Below are 25,897 nucleotides of genomic sequence, written 5' to 3'. Positions count from 1 at the left end.
GAAGAAGAAGAATGACAACTAAGCTAGAGAAAACTGATAAATTAGAATACTCTGGATTTCTGGTTTTTTCAGGTACTTTTATGAATGGCCACAAGAGGTCTCTCTGTTTTTAAGAATAACCAATCGCCTGCTATTTTTCCTTCTTGACAAGTTAGAAAACAGAAATGGTGATATTCTCCAGAGAATATATTTATCTAATTAAGCTATTTCAAAACCAAATTTTCCAAAATTAAAAAAGATTTTTTTCTTTTTTTTTCTGAGATGGAGTCTTGCTCTGTCGCCCAGATCTGGAGTGCAATGGTGTGATCTTGGCTCACTGCAACCTGCGCCTCCTGGGTTCAAGCAATTCTCCTGCCTCAGCTTCCTGAGTAGCTGGGATTACAGGCACGTCCCACTCGGCCCGGCTAATTTTTGTATTTTTAGTAGAGACGGTGTTTACCATGTTGGCCAGGCTAGTCTTGAACTCCTGACCTCGTGATCCACCCACCTCAGTCTCCCAGCCAGGCGCGAGCCACCGCGTTCAGCCATTAAAAAATGATCTTTTATACCTGTAGAAAAAAATAGAATTGTCTTCACTTTCTCCTGACAGTAGCAATGTTAATACTATTAATAAACACCCAGAAACTACTTTGTCTGCTCAGCCTTGACCTATGCCAGTAATCAGATCCATGTGAATTACACAAGATTTTTAATTGGGATACACATAAGAATAAAGGGTGGGGGAGGGGTGTTCACCCACATAGACACAGGCTTAAGAAAGCAAGCATACTGTCTGTGGCCAAGACATACTAGAACCACAGCACACTGTGGACAGGTGCTCAGTGATAAAAGTTCAGTGCCATGACAAAGGTATACTGTGTCAAAGGGGCTCTGTGATCAATACGCTGGGAACAATGCATTGGGGACCAAGAAGCACTGTGGCCACCCCCCCCCCAAAAAAAGGGGAGTGCTTATTTTAAAATTTTTTTCTTGAGAATTTTTATCTTGAATGTGAACAATTCGTGTTAGCTGATATTTCAAGTGTCTATAAAATTCTAAATATTATCTAATTAAATGAGATAAAAGATGGTTCATCAAGTATATGGATTTGATAAAGAATTGTGATGGTTCTGGCTAGTTTACTAGAGTTCCAATCAACCTGACTCCAGTACTGTATTTGATTTATTGCAGTGGCTCACAAAGTATGGGTCCCTGACAAGCAGTGCAACATTACCTAACTTCTTAGAAATGCATATTCTACTGAATCAGAAACTCTGGGGGTGGAGCCTAGAAATCTGTTTTAACAAGCCCTCCAGGGTTTTCTCATGCAGATAAAATTTACAAACTATCAATTTAGTGTATCACTGATGAACTGTCCCAATTCTCAATCCCTAGTTTTCCCTCATCTGTAAAATTTTCAGAGCAGAATAGTGAGAGTCTAAAAGAAAAGGTTAAATAACTTGAAACAACCTCCACAAAATGGTCTGTAAAATCTCATGGTGTCAAGCTACCAGTTAAAGAGTCTCCAGGTTCAAGGTGCTAAGATTCCACCACCTTCCCCTCAAAAACACAGATTACCCTCTGAGGGCTTCTAAGCAAAAGCCTCAACAACCTTAGAACAGCCCAGACTTGATTTTGAAACTCTAAAATGTTTTCTCTGGTCTTTCACTGCATCCCAGAACAAATAATCATGTTTAATAACAAGTGCAACTCATTAAGTCAGGACACCTTTGCTATGAGGTTACTATGGACTTATAATAGTTTAATATTCTAGTTTCCCAAAGAATGGCTAATAATGTTAATGATGCACTAAATTCTTTTAGTAGGAAATTCACTTTAAGTGGAAATTCACTTTTCTTGTGAAAAAGATTTGACATTATCTATCTATGCTCTTTCATCCAACTCTTCTGTGATGAACGGTGTACATATTCAGAATAAGTACACGAATATAGACCAAAGATGCATTTGCACCACTTGGTTGCTAATACTTCTTGGAGTGTTTTCTGTGTGCCAGGAAATGTCTTAAGGGCTTTATATGTATATTGTACTTAACAGTTGCAAATCCCTCAAAGCAGGGAGAAATATCATCCCTGTTTTACTGATGAGGATACCGAGGAGCAAAAATTTTCCTGAACTCACACTGTTCATGTCAAAATGAGGAATTAAACCCATCAGTCTGGTCCAGAGATTGTGTTCTTACCACTACATGATCTGGCCTTACTATATAAGGCACAACCACAGTCATCAGTTTGATTTCACTAGTCCTACATATAAATATCACCTATTCCTTAAGTCACTAATTGTTCTACCTTAGGAAATTTTTGCCCAAGATTGTTTTGAGTTCATAGAAAAAAACTGGGAGAAATAGGGTAGAAAGAATATCCTGCTAAAAGTAAACCGACTTTTAATAATAATATAATTATTATATATGCTCTAATAATATCTAATTTCCTTCTAAAAGCTTACAAAGTGCCTTTGTAAACAGTACTTATTTGATTTTTCCAACAACCCTTCCAGTAGAAATAAGACATTAGCACTGAGGTGTGAAGTTCACTACCTCACTAATAACCAGTAGAGCTGGAACTAAAACCCAATTCTTCTAGCTGCAAACTCGCTGTACGCTCTAACCGTGTCCCACAGCCTCGGTGTGGCCTACCACTTGCCTCAGCTTGTATGCAGGACCAACTCTAGAGCCCTCTCTTTACCTACTGGCAACACAGCCTGACTTCAGTTCAGTTTCTTGGCTTTTGGACACATTGGTTGGGTCATGGAATCTTCCCAGTGCATGAGGAAGTTTTATTCAAATATTAGATGACAGTGGGAACTGCCTTCTTTTTAAATGCAATTTCTCCACTGTAACATAGCATTACCCTTCACTCCAGAATATGGAGTTGTTAAGAGCTCAAATTCTAAAGCCAGAACTGGATTCAAATCCTGGCTTCACTGCTCACCAGCTATGTGATCATGGGCACGGCTTCCTCATCTACAATCCAGGTAAAGCAATTATACCACCATTATTGGGATATTTTGAGGATTCATTGTAATTTTTAACATGTTAACTATTTAACACAATTTTAGCACATGGCACATAAGAAGTATAATAGATAATAATGACAGAATGGTAAAAATAACTGGTTTTTTTAATACTCTGGGTAAATGTCAGCTAATAATATGTTCTCCAGTGTATCCTGCTAGATTGACCGCACTTTGTAACTTCATTTTTGGCAATTCTCTCTAATGGTTTACAATGAATTTTAGGTACTTACACTTCAAAACTACATGTGAAATAATCACTACTAGCTGGAAATTACAGTTTATAAAGAAGGAAATAATAAATAATAAAAATCCTTAGATATTACTCATATTTCCACAGATTCATTTCTTGACTTCATGCTACGCCTGCTGAAAATCATTAAAAGAACATTTCAATGGTTATATTAATATTCTGCAAAAATCACTTATAATATGAAGGTAAGAAAAATCTAGGAGAAAAAAACGAGGTACTTCCCACTGTCATCTAATATTTGAATAAAACTAATAATATCACAAACATTTGTCTTATTAAGAATAATTAAGAGGTATATTTATAAATGCAACTATAAAAGCCTGTAGGATATGTTAGACACAATCTTAGAAACACACATTGCGAAGAGGATACTTAATGCTTAGGTTTGAAACTGCAGCTTTTATATATTTCCTAAAGTTAAGTGCTTTCTTATTAATTTGAAACATGTTTGTGTACATTTTAACTATCCTCTCAGTGGAGAGTGCCTTTTTCTTGCTATTTCCCAATAAATGATTCAAGTAGTCTTCCTGGACATCTTATTTTATCATTCTCTTTTCATATTTAAAGGAATCTTTCCAGAGATTTAAGATCATTTGGAACATAGCTTTGCCATTCAAATTAAGAGTATTTAAGAAGACATTGGTATTTATTTTTCAAACGTCCTTGCTGTTGTGTTCTTTTTGTCACTAAATAATATATAGAAAAGTTAATTTATGTCTGCACAGTCTCTGGCTACATGAGAAACACGGCATAAAAACTCAGAGACATAAGCTTTAAAGAAAGAAAATGCTAATGTTGCAAAGGTTTCTCTAAGTAAGATTTTGCTTTTTGATGGTATAAATAGGGCAAGTTAAAGTTCTGGGCAGCAGCAGACCCTGAGCAGCAATAATCATTTATGCTCCTTTGGCACCAGCTTCAACACACTGGCATGATTTTTTTTTTTTCTTAACCACCCATTACCAAGGACAGTGAGAGCACAAACATGAGAGTGATTACAGTACTATAAAAACATACTTCATTTTATCTTGTTTGTCTTAATAAGATCCTAAAGAAGCATAAGATATCAGTGATCATAGAATATAGTGCTGAATTTTACAGAGACACCAAAGTGTAAAACATTGGCTTTCATTTTTTAAGTACTATATTTTTCAAACAAAAGTAATATTGCAATCCATAGAGAAAAGATCAATTTAAATCCTCAGTATGTAACTGAAACAAATGAAAGCACGGAGTTGAGTCTGTGGTTACTAAAGCTCTATGAGAGAAAGGGGTGGTGTGGCCAAAGTGAATCTGCTTCCAGGGACTCCCTGTGGGGACAGGTTGGAGAAGTCAGTGAACCGCAAATATGGCAGACAGGAAAAGCTTGGCTTTATGAAATTGCATCATTTTAGAGCAAGGAAGTTTAACAGAAAAAGGGAAACTGGTCAAATCCAGGTGATGCTTTGGTTTCCAAAGCACATGGGAAGAACCAGCTACATATGTTAGCTTGAAAATGATTCGGCCTAAGAGACTCCTGCTGTATGCAAGTTATGAAAATGCATAAGCCCCATCCTGCCAGTTTCAAGTGGCAAAAGATGATGGTAAAACCGCAACTCCCCAGAGATATGGCCATATAGTATACGAAATTGGAATGTATATGAAAATAGAGAGATGAAGATGAGGCATCTAGAGCCTGAAATGGCTAGAACCCAGCGGCTTGGTCTGGAAGGGAAGCCTTGATGAGTTTTGAGGTAAGGGAGATGTTCCTTCCTGTTAGACTTCCCAGAGAAAGGTGCTAATTCTGTGCAAAGAAGTCACTGAAATCTAATGGACCCTCTTTAAATAACTGATGACCAATGAGAGCCCTCTTTTTTACCTTCCTGATAACGCCTGTGCCTTGATGGCTGTGGCAGCTGCAGACAACAACAAGTTCTCAGGCAGACATGCAGAGAAGTTCTCAGCTCTGCTCTCAAGAGCCCTGAGCCAGCTGTCCTGAAAGCTGATTTAGAATGTCCTCCCCTGTGGCCAAGAGGGTGCCAAGTCCCTTCTAGCTCTGAGTTGGGGTCTAGACCCTATGCCCTGTTTCTTTCTGTGCTAAGTCACAGCTCTGAAATCAGCACCAACTTTTGTACACATTCCTTCCAAAGCCCTGAGCCACCCCTTGTGGCCAGTGGGCCTGCTGGGTGCCGTAAATGTGATCCTGTCTGTCGTTTTAGCCTCAGCAGAAGAGCGACATGACCATATTTATTGCTGTTGCTATTCTGGGGGGTGGATGACGTTTTTCTCCCCTTGTGGCTGAGCCCTGCCTGTTCATCTTTCACCACTCCCTCCAAGTCTACAAGACTAAAACCAGTGATACAAATAGATTCTATCAGGAGGAAAGTTAAAATGAGAAGTTCTTAGGCATTTCCAAATCTATCTGCTGTATGTCATCAAAAGCTTCAAAATCTGTTGACCTACATTTTAAACGTGTACTGTTAGCATCCCACTAGTACCATAAACAGCTATTGGTGGTAACTTTGTTAAGCAAAGAAAAGATGGATAAGGGTGGGGTGGGGGGGCGGGAGGGGGGTGAAAAAAACAACTTAACTGATAAGTACAGCTTAGAAATTTGGCAAATGTTGGCTTTTTCACCAACACAATGTTGAGTGTTGGGAGTGTCCAAGATTTTCTACTTGCCCGAGCGTGAGCTCAGTCTCTCCACTCTTCCTAAGACACTCCTCTTTTGTGACATGAAATAAACTAAATGACAAGCCACCAAAACTCCAATTGAGGATAAAATGATACAAGGCACAGGTGACGGCTCCTGGGAAGTAACTATATACAGGTTTTCTAAATGAAGGACTTAGATACATAAATAACTAATTACAACATGCATTACATGACGCACCAACTGAGAGGGATTCTTCCTGCCTTTCGAGGTTGTAAAAAGGAAAGAAAGAAAGAAAAACAACAAATGAGAGTGACTTTGACTTAACCACTAATCCATACTCATTACCAATTGGTAAAATCTTCTACCATAGCTTATAATCCCTCCGTGTTTGTATGCACCTAGTTCATCATACGCATGTGACATTTTTAACTTTGCTAAAATGACTGTTCAGATTCCTTGTGCTCTTCTGCAAATTTGGCTTGAAATGTACACAGAAGCAGAACAGTATAGCGGAGGCAGCAGGTTGCAGAGGTGATGAGCATGGGCTGTGGGTGTAGAGCCCTGCTTGGCCACAACCCAGGTGTGGAAGTGCTTGAAGACTCCATTTCCTCTGTAAAATTAAGGTCATGAGCGTAGCCACCTTCCAGGCTTGTTGTGAGAATTAAATGAGAGAAATCTCTGTAAAAGCAGTTAGAAAAATTAAAAGGCTGAGAACAAGAGCCTTGTTTGCATTTTAGTGCAGGGGCATTTAACCTCCCTTTAACAAGTTTCCTTTGGATCCACTGTAGTTCATGTTCAACCTGTCCGTTCAGTCTTAAAATGACAATACACAGGAGTTGTGCTCCAGATTCTGATGTTTCTGGCTGTCTGCCGGGGAAATACCTTTTGAACATTCAGGGTATTATTTAAAGTGCACTATCAGCTGAAAGCTTGGCTAATTTTCACCTGAGAAGTCCATAAACTACAGAATTATTTAAATAAAAGCCTTCGAAGAGGACGTGGTTCTTAGTGCCAAGAAAGTGATTTTATATATATATAATATATATAAATAGTATGTAAATATATAATCTTACAATAAATAAATATATATATCACATATATGGCTTATCTGCACTGTGTTTTTTACTTTCTTCTCTCTTTTCAGTTGCATATTTCTGCACAATTACATCACAGATGTGTACAAATGAAGCCATCTTATTTCTCTAGGACCAAAATTAGTAATTCTAAAGACCCATTTCTACTTTTTTGTAGAAAAAATTAGCTGTCTGTAGAAAAAAGTAGCTTTTCTGGCTGTCTCCTACTCATCCTCCAGAGCTTGGCTTAAATGTCACAAAAATGAAGCGTGGAAAAACACTTCATTTTGTCCCTTTCAGGGAAACTTAGCTACCTCTAGTATAATATGATCCTTTTGGAGGTAAATATTCAGTCACCCTTCTCTGTCCCTCTGGTGGTGGGAGGAAGGGTGGAGAAAGGATCTAGTTTTCAGGTGGCTTGCCTCAAGGGAAGGGCATCTGGTTTAAGAAACATCCTCTGGTACTCACTGGCCTCCCCTGAAGTGTCTTTTCCAACAGGATCTTTGGCACTTGACCTCTGGCCTTGCTGCATCTGCTGAAAGATTCATATCTGAGGTCACTCATGGTCAAGCCTCCCAGCACAGTCAGCGTGTGGGTGGCCTCTCCTCCTCCCTAAGGCTGACTCAATCTTGGCTCTAACTGATCCTGTGAAATACAGCCATGTCTTCCATCCAGGCTGTCCCTTTGTGATGCACACCCAAAGCCTCACCTCTCACTATACCACAGCAACCCACCAGCAGCCCACCAGCTTGCAACTCTTACCCAGGTTACGCCAGGAGAACTCATCTCCAGTTTCTTCCAAACTTCAACTCATGACCCAGAGGACCTACAGAGGCTTGTTGTAGCTACAGCTTCATAGGAAACAGACTTTGAGATTTGCTTACAGAAGGTTTATTGGCAAGAGTTCTCCATACAACATCTATAGAAGTGACGGGAGCCGGGTTGAGCAGAGAGAAGTTAGAACTGCCACACACTTGCAAAAAAGCTGACTGTACAGGGAACTGGAGCTGGGACAGCCTTTGTGAGTTGTTCCAATTGAAGCAAGGAAGCCAGACCTTTATCACTCCGACAGTCTATCAGTTATTCCATGTAGGCTGCCCCCAGCGAGTTCACATGACCTCTCACTAGGAGGCACTCTTTGGCTAAGGGCAATTCTGGGAGAAGGAGTTAGTCACAGGCATCAGCTACCAACACGCACATCAACAGAGCGATTGAATGCTGGATCCCAGAAGAGTGTCTGTGCAGCACTACAAGGTCCACTACAGGACTATCTCAGGCTCTGCCTAAATACCCAAAACCAACCCCTCTACAGTGGCTGTCCTGAGTTGGTTCTGAATATTTGATGAGGCTGCTGCCATACCTTCTCCTAAGACATCTGGGAGGAAGTCTCATTTGAGACACTTGTGCCCTCAGATAATCAAATCTGGAAACTTCTATCCCCACTCCCTCTTGAAGACCTCTCCAAAATGCTCTGATATCATGTCCTACATCCTCTCGCATCTATGTGTCACAGTTAAAATCCTGTATTCAATTCTCCAATTGATAACTTTTGGGAACCCCATAATCATTTTTTCCTCCTTTCAACAAAACCTGAATCTTACAAATATTAGCCTTGATCTCTTGTATATCATTTCTTCCAAAGTTAAAATCCATCTGCAAGTTGAAAGTTTCAAGTTTACACCCTTTGTAATTTGACCTCCTCTGCTCCTGAAGTAATCAACATTGTTGAATGATGAGAAGACTTGTGAAAACAGTGAAACTAGCTTAAGCTGATATTTCAAATATATTAACCTGATCAGCTTACAAATGGAGGCTACACCACTTTCTGCTGTGTCATGAAATGTACATTTCTCTTATTGGCTGCTGTTTGCATTTGGCAAGTTATACAAAGTGTTTTGGAGCTCTCAGTTTTAGAGGGCCTTTACTCAAACTTCCTTGAGAGCTGTTCTTTATGTGCCTGAGAACAGGGCTCAGGTTTTCCAGGGCTCTTATATTTTCTTCCCACACCCCAGTGGATCAGTTTGTGGACTTGACTTTGGAGCCTAGTTCTCTAAGCCTTTTTCAGCCACATGGCCAAGGAGGCAAAGACCTCTCAGTCGCCTTTTTCTAATCCTGTCTGTCCTAGATACCATAAGCAGGAATCACGGGGATGTGTGATCTCACCCAAGTTGGTCTCTCCTTAGTCTCAGATCTTAATGATCACCTGATCTTGACCATACCAAACGCTGGGGTCTAACGATCCCTTTTTAGGCTGTTAAAAGGTATAATTTATCCTGTCCCTATGGATCTATGTGAGAAGAAATCGTTTCCTTTTTGTTTTTCCTTTAGGAATAATCCACTCTTAGGATTCCAAGCAGAAGTCCACATACCCATGGGAGTTCACCCATGTATCCTAAGGGGTCTGCTGATTCCCTCCAGATTTTTCATCTCCATGGGCTGTTACTTGATTTCAGAAGCTGATTTTATGTTTATGTTTAGGCTGACTTTGGCACTAAGTCCTTCTACTCTAATTGATTCTGACTAATGAGAAGAAAAGCAGACCTAATACATAATTGATGCATCTCCACCGAGCAATAGCCAAATGGTACACTGTACAAAGAACGGCTTCCTACTAGATCGCAAAGCAGAGTCCTGAACAGCATCTAGCAAGACGCATGGGCTGAAATTAGGAGTGTGGCTCCACGGGTAGTACCGTAACATTTTAAAATGAAAAACATCATCTGTCACATTAAATTCAGGTTGTTAACTTTGATATTATTTGTTTTCAATTATGTTAGCTTTATGTTCTAAATAAACTATAAGCATACAGAGGTATATCTTATATTTTATGTACTGAAGTACACATATACAATGATTGTAAGTTTAAATAAAATAATAAAATTTAATCCACCACGGGAGAAAGGTCTGGACACATTTTTGTTTTCTTTCAAAAGTTATTCCTGGATTTCTCAAGCTTAAAAATAAACACTGTTCAATAGCAGAGGGGTCACATCTTGCTTCAGGATATGTATCAGAACCAATAGAGAGGGGCTAAAATTTAACAACCTTTCATATTTTCTAATATTACACTTCTGCCTCTTTTGCTTTCTCTGCCCCACCTCAGCTATGGGAGGGTAATTAAATAGTCACTGCTTCTTACTGAACTCTTAGAGTAAGATCACAAACAGGCCCTGGTCTCTGCCTTCCTCCCCACCATCATCTCTCACCAAGATCCTCTCCTTTGCTTAATGAGCCTTCTCAGTCCCTTCAATGTGCCACACTCATTGTGCCACACTATTTTCATAATTATTTTCTCTTCTCCAGCTGATCTACTTACTTTTCTGGCTGTCTTCTACTCATCCTCCAGAGCTTGGCTTAAATGTCACTTTCTTAGAGAAGCATCTAAGCAATATCTATTGAAGAATGGATGGGTGGGTAGATGGATGGGTGGATGGGTGGATGGTGACCAGACAGAGGGATGGGTGTGTAGATGGATGGATGATGGATGGATAGATGATGGGTGGATGATGGATGAAGGATGAATAGGTGGGTAGATAAATGGGTGAATGAATAGATGGTAGACGGATGGATGGATGAATGAGTGGACAGACGGTGGGTGGATGAATGGGTGAGTGGGTGGGTGGATGGTGAATGGATGATGGATGAATGGGTAGATGGATGGATGGATGGATGGGTGGGTAGGTGGATGGATGGATGGATGGATGATGTATGGATGAATGGGTGGGTGGATAACGGATAAACGGACAGATAGATGGGTTGGTGGATGGATTGTAGATAGATGGTTGGATGGATGGATGCATGGGTAGGTGGACAGACAGATGAATGAATGGTGGATGAATGGACAAATGAATGGATGGATGGGTAGGTGGGTGCAGGGATGGATGGGGAGGCCTTCCCTGATCTTGCAATCTAACTGAAAGTATCCCTTGCCATTCTTTTTTATAGCACTACTTTTTCTTCTGTAGTACAACAGTTGGAAATGATATATTGATTTAATATCTATCCTTTCAGTGGACTGTAAATTCCCTGAGGGTAGGGAGTTAATGACCTTATACCCATTACAAAGCACTCTATTTAGAAGGTACTTGTTACATATATATTGAGTAAATGAACAAAAGGAAATCTTGAAGATTATATTCACATCACTGAAATCGCTGTAAAGAATGGAAAAGCCCTTTTCTAACATTTTTCAATATTTTAATTAATGAATTATGTTAACATGGAATAATCTAAAAGAACAATACGTTTTGAGGGTAAGTAACCTGTGGCCTTTGAGAGGGAGAATCATAAACCAAAACAGCACTTGCAGATGATCCTGCTTGTATATTAATCAGAGACAAAATACACACCATAGTCAGTATGAAAATTACCTCAAAAGTTGTATTTTTAAAGCAAAATTCCACTACTGCTTGGACAGAATAGTTCTTGGGATACATATGATTCAGCAGTCACCACGTGCTTATAGTAATAGAAAAGAAAAATTTGGTTTTTTTTTCATCCAACAATAAAAAGCATCTTGAAAAAAAGTCTGAAAGAGGTGGTCCCAGGATCACTTGGACATACTCTCTTCCTGTATGTTCAACCCTACACCCCTCCTGTCTCAACATTGCTCTTAACCACCAGGAGTGGTGGACAGGAAATCCAGCTAATCCAGATGCTGATACTCAGAAGCAGGGACAGGCCAGTGTGCCCAGTTGCCACAATGTCCAGCTAGTCCAGGGCCATGTGAAACTCGCAGCTCAATCAAGGGTTCCAGCCATTCTAAAGTGGCTGGAAACCACAAGGGCTGGGGCAGGGAGTACCTTGCTGTGTCATGGCCTAAGAACAGAGCTCTTTGGGGGCTTACTTAGCCTGGATACTGAGCCCACTGCTTCTCCAAGGTGGATAAAAGAGACAGACTTCCCATGGTGCTGGTGCCTAGACACAGCACCTCCTAGTTCAGTCTCCAGATGCTGGACAAGAGAAGATAACTTACAAGTCCACCCACTGGTTTGGCCTAGTTATCAGAGTTTTGTTAAGGTCCTGGTTTCAAGGCCACCTCATAATGGCTAGTTTTGTTTTGTAAATATCAACTATCCATTGTATACTTATCCTTAGAAGACATGTTCTTACATAGTACTTTTGAATTTTGCTTTTAAAATTACAAGGAGAAGGATATTGTTTATAACTATGAAAGCACTTTGAGAGATAATTCATGCAAAAAAAAAGTAAAGTCATGTTGGGATCACTATTTTCAGACAACTTTGAACTTATTTGACTAGCTTAACGAATCTAAGATAGGCCGGGCACCGTGGCTCACACCTGTAATCCCAGCACTTTGGGAGGCTGAGGCAGGTGGATCACAAGGTCAGAAGACTGAGACCATTCTGGCTAACAGGGTGAAACCTCGTCTCTATTAAAAATACAAAAAATTAGCCGGGCATGGTGGCAGGCGCCTGTAGTCCCAGCTACTCAGGAAGGTGAGGCAGGAGAATAGCGTGAACCCAGGGAGGCGGAGCTTGCAGGGAGCCAAGATCGTACCACTGTACTCCAGCCTGGGCGACAGAGCGAGACTCCGTCTCAAAAAAAAAAAAAAAAAGAATTCTGATATTGAATTCATCAGATGAATTCTGATTCCATGGGCTTGGCATTGGACACCTGGGCATGTGTACACAGACAGTCCCCAACTGAGGATTTTTTTGACTTTACAATGGTGTGAAAGCAATATGCATTCAATAGAAACCATACTTCAAGTACCAATACAGTCATTCTGGTTTTCACTTTCAGTACAGTATTCAATAAATTACATGAGATATTCAACACTTTATTATTATAAAATAGGCTTTTGTGTTAGATGGTTTTGTCCAACTGTAGGCTAATGTAAGTGTTCTGAGCCCTTTTAAGTAGGCGAGGCTCAGCTATGATATTCAGTAGGTTAGGTGTATTAAGTACACTTTTACCTTACAATATTTTCAACTTATGATGGGTTTAATGGGTTTATCAGGATATAATCCCATAGTATGTCAAAGAGCATTTGTATTTAATAAGTTCCCCTTGGTGACTGTCAGCAGGGGAGTTTTGGAAATTGCCCTACGATAATGATTCTCCATCAGATAAGTACACTAGGATTGCTAGGAAAGCTCTCAGAATGTATGAGATGGGGCCACTCTGACATTTTGCTAGAGGAGAGCAGAACCTACACAAGCATCTTTTGAAAATGCTCACCCAATGATTCTTACCTTTGCTTTGATGAAATTATCAGCCCTAAAGGAACATTTAGTATGGAAACGAGGCATGATTTAGCATAGGCTGTTACATTGAAGGAAATGATGGTGTATACTTCTTTCTAGAAATAGCAAAACTTTCAGAACAACCAAAATGGCAGGACTGACACAGCTGGAGGTTTCTAAATGCCCACTTCTGTCACAGACAGGCAAACAGTCTATGAATTATTCAATCAGTTGGTGAGTTGGAAATCACTCATACCATCTGGATTACCCAGGCAGTCTTTTTCCATTTCAGATGGTAAGTTTTGGAGGGTCCCAAAATTTATCAAGTCTATTTATTGCTTTACACAGGCTATTGCATCATCTACCAAATGGTGGTTCTATCCAGTTACATATACAGAATGGAATTTTCAAATAACTAAAATAATAAAATGCTAAGATGCTGAAGACTGACATTTCAATTTAATTAGTAATAAGTACTATAATTTCAAGTTTCAAATTGTTCTTCAGTGAAGCTTTCCTACTCTCACCCCATTGATTTGTATCTTTATAGGTTTTTACATATGTACAAATATAGCAAACTATAGCACACTACATACACTGTTCAATACCTTGCTTTCTTTTCTATCTAATAGATCTTGGGGTTTTTCCATATCAGTACATAGAAAGCTTCCCCATTCTTTTTTAAGAACCTGGAAATCTGATTTTAAACCCAGTTTTAGTAAGTTCTGATTTAGACTTTCCATCTCTCTCTGACCAAGAACAACCTGTAAATGTAAGCGTATATGTATGCATGTGTGTGTTATCTGTGTGTTCTTTAAAGATCACTGGGTGTATCAGTTCAAGGTCTCCAAGAAGCAGATTCCAGGATAGATTCAGACATATCAGAGATCTACCAGGGGAATACACATGCAGGATAAAGGCTACAGGAAACAGGAGTAGGTGGGAAACCCGTGAAAGCAAAGCAGGGAAGGAAGAATTGCGTAGAAAAGGCTCAGACTGCAGTGTAGCCCTTAAAAGGTTTTAGTCAGCTCAGTGGGGAGCACAGGATATCTCACCCATAAGAGGAGGTCTGTGTTGAGAAGGAATGACCCAGTTCTTGGAATCCCACTGTGCTTGGTTATTGGCTGGAAACAGCTTAGACAGAGTGTGGCCTCAGCATGAATGCTATTGGAATTCAAAGGTGCAGCAGGTACAGGCTGTTCACCAACCTCTTCTCTCACAGCAAGTTCTCCTGAAGGAAGCTCTGAATGGTGCACATCTATGACCACCACAATCTCCCATTGCACTGCAGAGATTGTCTTCACATGTATCTGGGGGCAGTTCCTGGGGGACTTTCTTCCCAATGGGAAGCTCTGATAAAGGAAGTTAGTGGGACAAACAGCAGTCCCTGTTTCTCAACTCAGCCTTGCGGTTGAAAATGGTTCTCATCTTCTCCCTTTCCTTTACTTCATTCTCCTCACCATCAGCTATCACATGAGCAGGTTCTAGTGGCTTACCTAGTGGTGTAACCTAATCCTTCATTTCTGGAAGGTCTGAACCCTTTGTAAGTCATATATTCCTCATACCAGGGTTGCCAAATGAGTGCATCCATGGTTACAAGGAATCCGTAGAGTCCCAGGAAGCACCCAAATGGATCACCTGGGTCTGCACGTATTTTCTGTCCCCATTATATAAAAGCCTCCTTCTGCTCATCAAAGTCAACCATTTCTGCCAATTTGGTGATTCCTCTTCTTACCTGCTGATCCTGGGCACAATCCCTGGATCTACCAGGCAGGAGCCATAGTTTGCAGCTCTGCTTTGTCCCCTGGCAAGAGTGCTTCCCCTCTGGGGACCCTGCAGAGCCCAGAGATGCAGGGATAGGAAAGACACTGAATATGATAGTAAGTGAGGTACTACTGATTCTAACTCTTAGTTCCTAGGTTATATGTCCTCCCTATTAGAGATAATGCCATAGAAAAATCTGATTCCGTGCATATACCAAATCCCCAAAAGTGCCACTCCATCTTCGCAGATTACTACCAGAAACTAGAATTATAGCTGCGCCTTTAGGAGACCGTTCCATTATTCTATGAGGTTAGCCCCTCAAATGTTACAGAGGTATGCAGTAATACAGTGTCTAAGATACAGGGGACCCCACAATCAGGGCTTGTTCTGGCACCTCCTTCACTGTGAAGTGGATTCCCTGGTGGGAGTTTATGTGTGAAATTCCATGCTTGTGAATCAGGTATTCTATAAGCCCCCTGGACAGTGCTGGTACAGGCTGAGGCTCTGTGGGGAGGAAAGGTAAATCCATACCCAGAACGTCTATCCTTAGTAAGGATGAACCACTGGCTCTTCTAGGCCGAAATGAGTCTGATATAATCAACTTACCACCAAGTAGGTGATTGATATTCACAAGGAATACTCTCTGTTACTAACAGATTTGACTTGCAAAGTTAGGAGAAGTTAAACTGACCTCAATAAGCAGCAGTCCTTGCTTATGATCCCGGGTGCAACTTCTATTTCTGCCACTGAGTCTACTAAGCTCATGTGCCCCTTGCTTCAGATTTGGGATGTCTGTTGAGGAAGGCTGACATTGACTGGCTGAGTCCTGTCATCTAATTGGGTTTTCAGTGCCTCTTGCACTTTGTGTCCATTCCCATATGTTCATCCACATGTCTCTAGCCTAGACCTCCATGTTTTCAGTCTTCCAGTCCTTCTCCATCCAGCCCCTGACCAGGCAAGGCTGTTAGCCACTGCTCAGAAATCTATATAAATATTCCCACGTGGGGCCACTTTCCCTTCCACACAAAATACATGACTAGTTCAACATTCACAGTTCTGCCCACTGGAAAGATTTTCCCTGTCTACAGAAGTTCAAGACCACTCCTGAGTATAGATATAATGCAGCCTCCATCCATTTTCAGCTTCATCTACATACTGAGCTCGTGCAACCATAAACCAGACACAGGTTTTTCCTCCCCCTTCAGCTGGTTATTTGAAACCCCAATCTGCTCAGAGGAGCGAACCAGTGGAACCCTGGTGGGGGACATGAGGGTCTGTCCCACTCAGCCCTTAAGAAAGGGCAACCTGTTCTTGCAGCTTTCCATGCCCTCTGGTCCCACTCAGCTTGCTCCTAGAGATCCCGGTCCCAACTCACAATAGACTGCTTCTGGGTCTGTCCAGCTTTGTCTTGTCAGAGTCAAGAAGACTCAGCTCATAATGGGAAATTCTGAATGAACAGGCTACCTTTACTACCAAGGCCAAGTAACTTTCAAAGAAACTGTTCCTAAAAAGATGTGAGACTGACTGTTGCAGATGACATAGATCCTTGCTTTAGATCCCCATAGACCTGCAACTATGATTCTTCCACAGGGGCTTGCCATAATCTTCATATATCTTTTCTCACCACTGATACCTCCAACACCATAGGCCCTGCCTGATCATATGGCCCAAGAGGCAGGGCTGCTTGCATCACAACCTGGCCCTCTGGCAAAACCCCTTCCTGCTCTGAGCCCTCTCAAAGCTAGTGGCCTCCCCTCTGTGTCATCTAGCACATAAGCTGAAGTACTGTCTAAGTGTGTATGTGTTGCTTCCAGAACCAAAGAGTAGGCCTACTGGGTGTTCTGCTTCCTTTTTGCAGCAGAGGATGCAAGACACATCAATTTGCCCTTAACTTGGAGGGGCTGTCAGGGGCAGTGGCCTTGATGCAAAACCCATAGGAGATGTGAAGTTGTGGCAGCTGGAGTCTGTTTGCCAAGTACCCTCCAAACTGTAGGTTCTCTTGAAGGGAGATCTGAGCAGTGAGCCTCCACGGCCACTCTTTGGGTGTTCTGATGTCTCTGTAAGCTTTAAAAAGTGCTTGCCACGTGAAAATGATGTAAAATGCAAGAGATGACAAAAATGCTAGAGTGTGATGAAGGAAAGGAAGAGGAATTTAAGCTTTATTTGGAATGCAATCAGTATCTGAAGAATCCTACAAGGGCTTTGAGGTGTGCATGCTGAGCTGATATGCAGATTGGTACTGCAACGGTTGGCAAAGATACCACATCCCCCCTTGTCATTCAGTTAGAGGAAAGCCTCTTCTATCATTGCCTATTGTTTCAAATCCCATTCCCAAACTCTTGGAACCATTCACTCCTCGATTATAATTTACATTTCTTTTACTGCCTAATAATTGATTTCTTTTTTCTTTCCTTCAGCTATGAGTCATTTAGTAGCTTACTCCTTTGCTTTCAACAATATTGTGTACCTCCTTTCTTTATGCAACTGCTTTATGAAAAGGTTATCTCATCAATTTTTACAACTTTTAACAACATCTCAATACTGACTCTCTTCAAAATGCTTTGATATTCCCTTGCTATCTCCAAGTCGTGCAATTTCAAATACCGAGTTGCCTTTCAGCCATAGTTTCAGAACAAAGCATTGTGATTTTAAATGTAGGATGAGAGATGAACTCATCACCACGTCTCCTCAGATTCCTGGGACTTCTTTTTCAGGAAGTCTCTTCTGTTCTTACAATCACAGATTGAAAGACAGACTTGAAAGAGTGGTAAACCTTCCTTCCCTTCATTCCTTCCCTTGGTAGGGTGCCTCTTAATTCAAGAAGATCACTGCATTATAAATATCTGGAAGGGTATGCCTTTACTATATCCATGAACAACGTGCCACTGACTACCCAAAATTGTTTCAACCATAGCAGTCCATTAAATCACTCTGTCCTCTTAACTCTTATGATACTTGGCACTTATTGGCTACTTGTAGTTATCGCCCTTGTATGTTTATTATTTTTCTTTTTCATCTCATGTCTCTTTAGAAATATTTTATATCCTTAAGTGCAAAGGCTGAGCCTTACTTCTCTATGTCTCCAAACCTGATAGTAATCATGTATGCATATATATGATGAATAAACATAAGCACACATATACATACATATAAATATATATTTTGTGGTTTGGTTCAGGCACTACATCTCTAATACAGACCTGCAATCCACTCTGTCTTCAAGTTACCACTCTTTCAATTCTCCCTTTCATCTGAGGTTACCTTTTTTATTGTTAGAACTTTCCTGAAACCCTCTGTGAGTCTCATCATTGGACACGGATGGTGTCCACGTCTATGTGGAGCTTTCCCCATTAGGAAGAGGAGGCAGAGGGCCACAAGAGACACATCATGAGAAGAAACCAAAGCATTGCCCTTGAGAGTTAAATAGGCTCAGCTGGTGTTTTTAGAGCAGAATTAGACTATTTCTAAATCAGACTCTTGGCTTCTAGGGCAGGATTGCCTAGTTATACAAGACAAGCCAACAAGTACCCAGCAACTATACAAAATTCTGCTACCATGAGGCTAATAGTTGGAATACAACAGATAACCTAAAGTTAAGGAGACTAGAAAGGGATAAGAAGAAGAAAAACACACAGGGAATGACAAAGCTGAAGTGGTGGGAGATAAAGATGGAGAGGAGAAGCATGAGATATGGGCATCACAGAAGCCAAGGAGATGAGTGCTCACAAGTATCAAATTCACTGTTGCCACTAGCAGGATAGGAACTGAAGAGATACCATCATATCTGTCAAACAGAAGGTCCCCAATGGCTAGACAAGCTTCACTAGACCGGTGAGAACAGAATCCAAATCAAGTAGTACATAAATCAGAGGCGGGGACGTAAAGACCAGAATACATTCTTTCAAGATCTGCAGTTTCAAGTATGGACATAGAAGACTTAAGGAGATGGCAGACCAGCAAATTAGGACTGTTTTAATACGGAAAACACGAGAGCTTGTTTTTTGGCTGAAAGAGAACAAATTAAAGCATATTTAAAAGAAAGAAGGTTGGGAGGCCAAGACGTGTGGATTGCTTGAGGTCAGGAGTTCGAGACCAGCCTGGCCAACATGGTGAAACCCCGTCTCTACTAAAAATACAAAAATTAGCCAGGTGTGGTGGCACACACCTGTAGTTCCAGCTACTTGGGAGACTGAGGCAGGAGAATTGCTTGAACCCAGGAGGCAGCGGAGGTTATGGTGAGCCAAGATCGCACCACTCCACTCCAGCCTGGGGGACAGAGTGAGACTCCATCTTAAGAGAGAGAGAGAGAAGGAACTGACCCAGAACCTGGGGAGGAAAAAGGATATCTTTTCCTCTTGGAGGCAGGTGAATGGGAAGAGGAAGAAAATGGGAACCTATGTAAAGTTTTTGAAGAGAGGAAAGGTGCAAGTGTTCCTAGCTCCTTCTTCCTCTGTAAGACAGAAGACAGTGTCCTCTGCTCAGCAGGAGAAAGCTGGGATGGAGATGGGCTCCAGGATGGCGATAAACATCTGGAAGTTGCTTGGGAAAAGTTGTGCTATGTAGCATGGAGGACTTTGATGAGAACCAATGGTGTATTCAGTGACAGTGGCAATGAGGGAATGCTGTCAGAGTGGAATTATAAAATCCCAGTTTACAATTTTCAGCTGGACCTTTACTCTCAAATTCCAGAGAGTTGGCCTTACCAGACCTTACTTGCTGGATCAAAGTAAGGTCCAGGCTATGTCCGAGGCCTGAGTGAATAGTGTAAGTCTCAAAAGGGGGTGTTACTGAACAACGGCTGTCAGAGGTAGGAGAAAAATGGGCATTATTTACTTATCCACTTATTTTTAATTTTTGACCTCTCCTATCTAATTGCCTATTGATCATCTCTGGGGTATACTTCTGGACCATTCTCTCCTAAATAAATATATCTTCCCCAGCTCCCGTAATTTACTGTCCTTCCTCCTTTAAAAAAAGAAAAAAAAAAATCTAGACAGCAACATTATCATTAACCCAGGCAGCTAATCTAAAAAAATAAGAAAGAAAAGTCATCTTTACCACACCTTTTTGTTCTCCGCTGAGCATTTGAAAGCTCTCAATGTGTTCTCTTCCTCTCTCCAATTAAGGACAGGAATAAAGAACCTCCTCTGAAGTCACACAGACCTGGGTTTGAATCCTTCCTCAATCATTTCTACCTTGAATAATTCTGGGCATATGAATAAGCTAAACTTTATTTTCTCCTTCTGTAAAATGGTTGTATGACTAGTACAAATCATCTACAATTATGATATTTAAGTGAATTCATACCTGTAAAGAAAAGCTTAGTATGGTATCTGTCACACAGTAGTTACCATAAAAGATTTGAAGACCATTAATCTTGGAATTCTCTTCCTCTTCTGATTTCACGCTGCCTGCAAAGTTTCTCACCATATTTCTTAATTTTTATATTTATCATGGACAAATTTCTTGAATGTTTGTGAATGCTATATTGCAAATAGTCAAATTTTGATTATTTGATTTTATAAATCAAGATGTTAATACTTTTTGACTTATCTATCAAGTGATTTTAATTGTATGTGCTTTTCTACACACTTTGAATCATGGTCTTTAGACAATAAACACATACAGATTAGCTTTTAGTCATTTGTAAAGTTTCTATTAACAACTCTCAATAATCAGTCTTTTTTCTTTCTTTCTTTTTTTTTTTTTTTCTTTTTTAGAGATGGGGGTCTTCCTATTTTGCCCAGGCTGGTCTCAAACTCTTGGGCTTAAATGATCCTCCTGCCTCAGCCTCCCAAAGTGCTGGGATTACAGGCAAGAGTCACCTCATCCAACCAATAATTAATCTAATATGTAAATAAAATGAAGTCACCAATAAATTTTTAAATGCACCTTCATTTTTTAAAAGACATCATTAAATCCCAGCAAAACATCCTTACTAATATGTTGTTAATTGGTCATAGTCACACTCAAAATAGCTTACAATATGTTATAAAATTTTTTAGAATGGAACTATATAGTAACTAGGTTTTCAACATGGAGGAAAACAAACTGCTAGGGCAGTTGCTGGCCCCTGGATTTTCATGGCCTCTCCCACTCCACCTGTCAAACCAACATTCACATTCTCTTCTTACTAATCCCTTCTTAAAGCTAAATTCAACTCCCCCTTATCCAGGGCAAAGGTTCAGAGGGAGAGGGAAAATAAGGACATTAACCCTGACTATTAAACTGCAACGTTATTCCACTGTCTACTATCTGCTACCCCATCACTCTCAGCACCTCTTCCTCTTCCTAGTTCTCTCTCCCAGTCTTCTCCAACCATTACTATTGACCCTGAACACTTACATGAACACATACGTCTTCGTGACTGGGGAAACATTCCATTGTGATGGCAGCTGGTAAATGGAAGCATGGCCTATATGGTCATTTGCCAAAAATTGTTTAGTAATTTACCAAAAATACTAACTTTCTTTCATAAAGAAAGTCAACATCAGAGCTAGGCTAGGATTAAGATTTGTTAAAATTTAATCATAGATACCTGGTGGTAAAGTCTCATTTTAATTAAGGTTCTTCGCAAGGCATCTATTAGGGATAGCCACAGGAAAAGTAAGCAATAAATGGCCATGTCTTTTTTCCTCCCCAAATCTCCATATTCAAACCAGATGTATGTGCACCTCACACCACAAATGGACTAGATATCCATTACAGAAGCCGGAAACTTATTTCATGCTGTATGTTCCAGAAAATCCCTCATTTACATGACAACTAATTAGAAAGAGTAATAAATAAATACATAAAGGTTTCCCAAATTTATCCCCTTAAAGAACATATATGGGTGCTAACACACCGGGTGGGTCCAACAACAAAAAGAGGTTAAGGGACAAAGACTACTCTGTGACGAAATTTAGTTTAGAAAGAGACTCCCCCATTCAAAATATTGACTTGACCAACCACACCTTTTCTCATATTATACAGAACCTCAAAATATATGGGAACACATATTTCTACATTAGCTCCTGATTCTGGTGTATCCCCTAACAGGGAAGTGGAATTATGGCTCAGCCGCAAAGCCCTGGCCCTCATCTTCCCAGCGGCCTAAATCAATCCCCAGTCCAGGACAAGATGCTTCGAGAGATGCATAATTATTTCAGGCCACTAGGGTAAGCACTATTCCTGGCAACTCTGCCGGCAGTGCCATGGATGAGGGCTTCTAATTCTCTTTGGTGATTTGGTTCCGCATAAACTGAGATTTTTCTTTCAGTTTTTCAGCCAGATAAGCAGGAAAAGTCAGCTTTCATCCTTAGAGAGAGGCAATCAAGGTTAATTGGAGTTCCTTTTCTGTGCAGTTTAGTCTACTTTTTCCCAGGCTGTCTTCCTGACACCTGTCCTTATATCTATATCTGATTATCAAATACTTAGTGAGAGAACCTTTGGCAGCTTCTGATGCTCACATAGTCATCCAAAGGCCTCTCAGTCTAAGAAATAACAGGAATACACTTCAAATCAGTTTCCTTGAGAGGCCAACCTGAGACCCTAGGCTGTGAACGCGGGAGAAGTGTCTCCCATGGGTATTTTGAGGGTGAAGTGAAGAATAATGCTTTTTCTCACCAGAGACAATGCTGATTCAACTTGCCTATTACCAAATCTCTAATTTTTGGTTTGGCACTGAAGCCACAATATACTCAGTTATTACCTAACATAGAAAGAAAAGCAAATCTTGTCATTCCCATTCGGAAGATGGTGAAATTGAGGTTTAAAAGTTTAGAAGAGTTGTCTAAAGTGAATTCGACAAAGCAGTGTTGTAGCTAGAAAGTAGATAAGCTGACATCTGTCCCTGGTTTTGTAGGTCACAGTTTCTTTGCAAGTTTAGAGCAGTGTTTTACTTACCATATTCCTCCTTGCAAACTTGTTTACTTTCTCAAACAGTGGATACCACTGGAGAGGTGTGCATTCCAGACACTTATACAATATACACAGACCGAGCCGTCTACCTGTTGGGCACACAGCTCCAAACTCAAGAATCTCTAAGGTTGTTAAGAAGCATAAACGAGACAGGAGAGGGAGCAGGCTCTAATGTAAAAGGAATACCCTGTACCGCTTCAAAGGCCGATTAAAAAATCCTCTTCACCACTATTAATAAAAAACTAACCAATATATTCTGTGTTTTTTCAAACTGTACTGCTCACCCTCAGTGTCTTCATTAAATAAATGCAAACACGTGTGCTTTGAAACGGGTAGGTGTAAAAGAACACTCTGCACAATTATATCTAGGCTGCCGCAGATTTACATCACATGCATACATATATCTAGGAGATATCAATTCACGATGACAGCTGAGCATGACAAATGCAACAGTACACAAGTTGGAACGCTGAAAACAATGCAACTACAAACCCCATGCAGACAAACACGCACACAATGAGTTTTCCCTCAACACACACGTGGCTGCACTCACAGGAGCTTAACCACATTGAAAAACCCCAAACACAAAAACCGGAGGCTCCAGCGCCCGCGAGCAGCCCCCACACAGGCAGCCGCGCCTTCATCTCCAGGCAGGGATTCTCGTGCGTCCCCGGGTACACTCGCCCTCCCACCGGCATCCCACTGCGAGAACACATGAGCGCCAGCCGGTCCCCGCGCGCGCCCGCCCGCCGGGAAAGTGGCGGCTCCCGGGGCTGGGGGCAGGGCCCGGTGGGGCGGGAGCGCCGCGGGGCCGGGCCTCGGCGGCCGGGGAGGGGACGAGGGGCGGGCGCGGGGCGGCGCCCGGCTCACGTGGGCGGGCGGGAGCAGCTGAAGGTCCGCTCGGGAGCCTGGGCTGTCCTCTCGCGCGCGGCGCTGGCCGGGGCGGCGGCGGCGAAGGAGGAGGAGGAGGAGGAAGGCGGCGGTGGCGGCGGCAAAAGAGGAGGGAGGACGGGGGCGGCGTCGGACTGGAGCCGAGCGGCGGCGCGAGCTGCCCAGGGCGCTGTCGTGAGCTCGCCCGCCGGGCCCCCACCCCCGAGCTACACCCTGCCGTGCCCAGCACTGCCCGCGTCCGTGCCCCTGCGGGGAGCGCGCCGGGGCTGCCCCCCGAATGACGGGCGGAAGGTTCGACTTCGACGATGGCGGCACCTACTGCGGCGGCTGGGAGGAGGGCAAGGCGCACGGGCATGGCATCTGCACGGGGCCCAAAGGCCAGGGCGAGTACTCGGGCTCCTGGTCGCACGGCTTCGAGGTTGTCGGAGGCTACACCTGGCCCAGCGGCAATACCTACCAGGGCTACTGGGCGCAGGGCAAGCGGCACGGGCTGGGGGTGGAGACGAAGGGCAAGTGGATGTACCGGGGGGAGTGGTCACATGGTTTCAAGGGGCGCTACGGGGTCCGGCAGAGCCTGTGCACCCCCGCTCGCTACGAGGGTACCTGGAGTAACGGGCTGCAAGACGGGTACGGCGTGGAGACCTACGGGGACGGAGGTGAGCGGCGTGGCGGGCGGCTCGGCTCCTCCGCGAGCTGGTGCGGTGGGCTCTGCCCTCGCTGTGGGGAAGTGAGGAGGACGCCGGGCGCACGTGTCCGGAAACCCGCCAAAACACCTGGGGGCGCCTCCCGCCCGCGCCCGCCCTTCCCAGAGGCGGCGCTGGGGCCGGACTGGGGCGCCAGGGCTGGGGCGCCAGGGCTGGATCTGACCCCGTTCTTGGAGCGGACCAGCGGACCGTGTGTCCACACTCAGGGGAGCTAGGCGTGAATGTACCTGGCCGGCGCCAGCGCTGCGCTGCCACCGGGAGGGAGCGCCGCCCGGGAGGGTTGGACTGGAGAGAGGACGCTGTCACTTGAGCCCGTCACATTACGTTCCTGATCCCTCCCTCTCCCGGCTGGGTTTGAAATCGCCACTCCCGTGGAGTTAGAGCGAACACCCTGAGCGAGTGAGGCTGGAGGTCCGCTGACCGCTCCCCGGATTGGTTTCACGTGGAATCGTATTTCGCTCCTGGTCCTCTAGTAGCCTAAAGATAGAAGCCAGAACCCCGTAACTAGGATGTTGGGGAATTGTACCTTATTTGGGGGTGCATTTGGAAACGTCCGAGTTATGGGAGCAGAAAGGCCACCTGATGCAGGTGGAGTTCAGAGTGTGAGAGTTCCTAGTTTTCATTCCATTCCTTAAAATATTGGTCTTAAAAGAGTAGCAGTCTTTGCTGACCTGGAGATCTTGGACAAATTACTAGCAAGATATTTTAGAAATGGGCCATGAAGTCTACGTTGAAAAAAATACAATTGGCAGGTGTGTTCCTATGCTGCTAAGTTAGCAGCTACTTTACTCCTGAGAATGGCAATACTGAAACAGAAATTTGCATTATGTATGACCTAAGCAGTATGCCTGGCTGTGAACAAAGATCACCTTCTTTTAAGATTTAACAATATTTGCCAAAGGGATTGTGTATATACCAGGACAGAAGTTCCTCTTTTATTAGGAAAAGTATACATTACTGAAACAGGTGTCAAAACCTGATGAATCTCCTTGTGTAATACGCTGAGAAAGATATTCATGGATAGCTTATGCTTTAGCAAAGTGCATTTCCCCATAAACATAATCATATTTAGTTGAAAAGGGTTGTAGGAGGCGACATCACTTTTTGGAATTAAGCAGCTCAGAGTTGGAGGATATTAAAGGGATGTAATTAAAAGTTTCTCCAGCCCACTGCAACCCCATTTATACCATTGCTTATATAAAAGCTTACACAATTTGTACACTTCACTTAGTCAGAACACTTGGGCCGTGTTTCAAATGCAAAATGGCAGAATGGTAGAACTTGCTAAAAAGGACATCTTTTCATCCTACAGTATAAATTAAGTGTATGGTTCTCATGGATTAAAAGAAAAAAACGTTCTCTAATACTTTTCTGTGGGGCTGAGTACCGAGTTTCACAATAGTTAATTAGGACCCTTAAATGTTCTGAATGGGCATAAAGTACCTGGTTGACAGCGC

General features: G+C 42.3%; 1 protein-coding gene across 6 annotated transcripts in view; it reads left to right on the top strand.

The window, feature by feature from the left end:
* Window positions 1-23,763: 23,763 nt before the first annotated feature.
* The window catches only part of JPH1 (junctophilin 1), an 80,275-nt gene continuing 78,141 nt past the window's right edge, over window positions 23,764-25,897 (top strand). For all 6 annotated transcript variants that reach the window (XM_015145592.3, XM_015145591.3, XM_015145590.3 and 3 more), the window contains exon 1: window positions 23,764-24,392. In XM_015145592.3, the coding sequence (XP_015001078.1) occupies window positions 24,014-24,392 (379 nt within the window). In that variant the 5' untranslated portion in view covers window positions 23,764-24,013. The remainder of the gene's footprint in view (window positions 24,393-25,897) is intronic.

The sequence above is a fragment of the Macaca mulatta genome, chromosome 8, assembly GCF_049350105.2.
Source record: "Macaca mulatta isolate MMU2019108-1 chromosome 8, T2T-MMU8v2.0, whole genome shotgun sequence".
NCBI classification, from domain to species: Eukaryota; Metazoa; Chordata; class Mammalia; order Primates; family Cercopithecidae; genus Macaca; species Macaca mulatta.
This window is presented reverse-complemented; position numbering and strand designations above follow the sequence as displayed.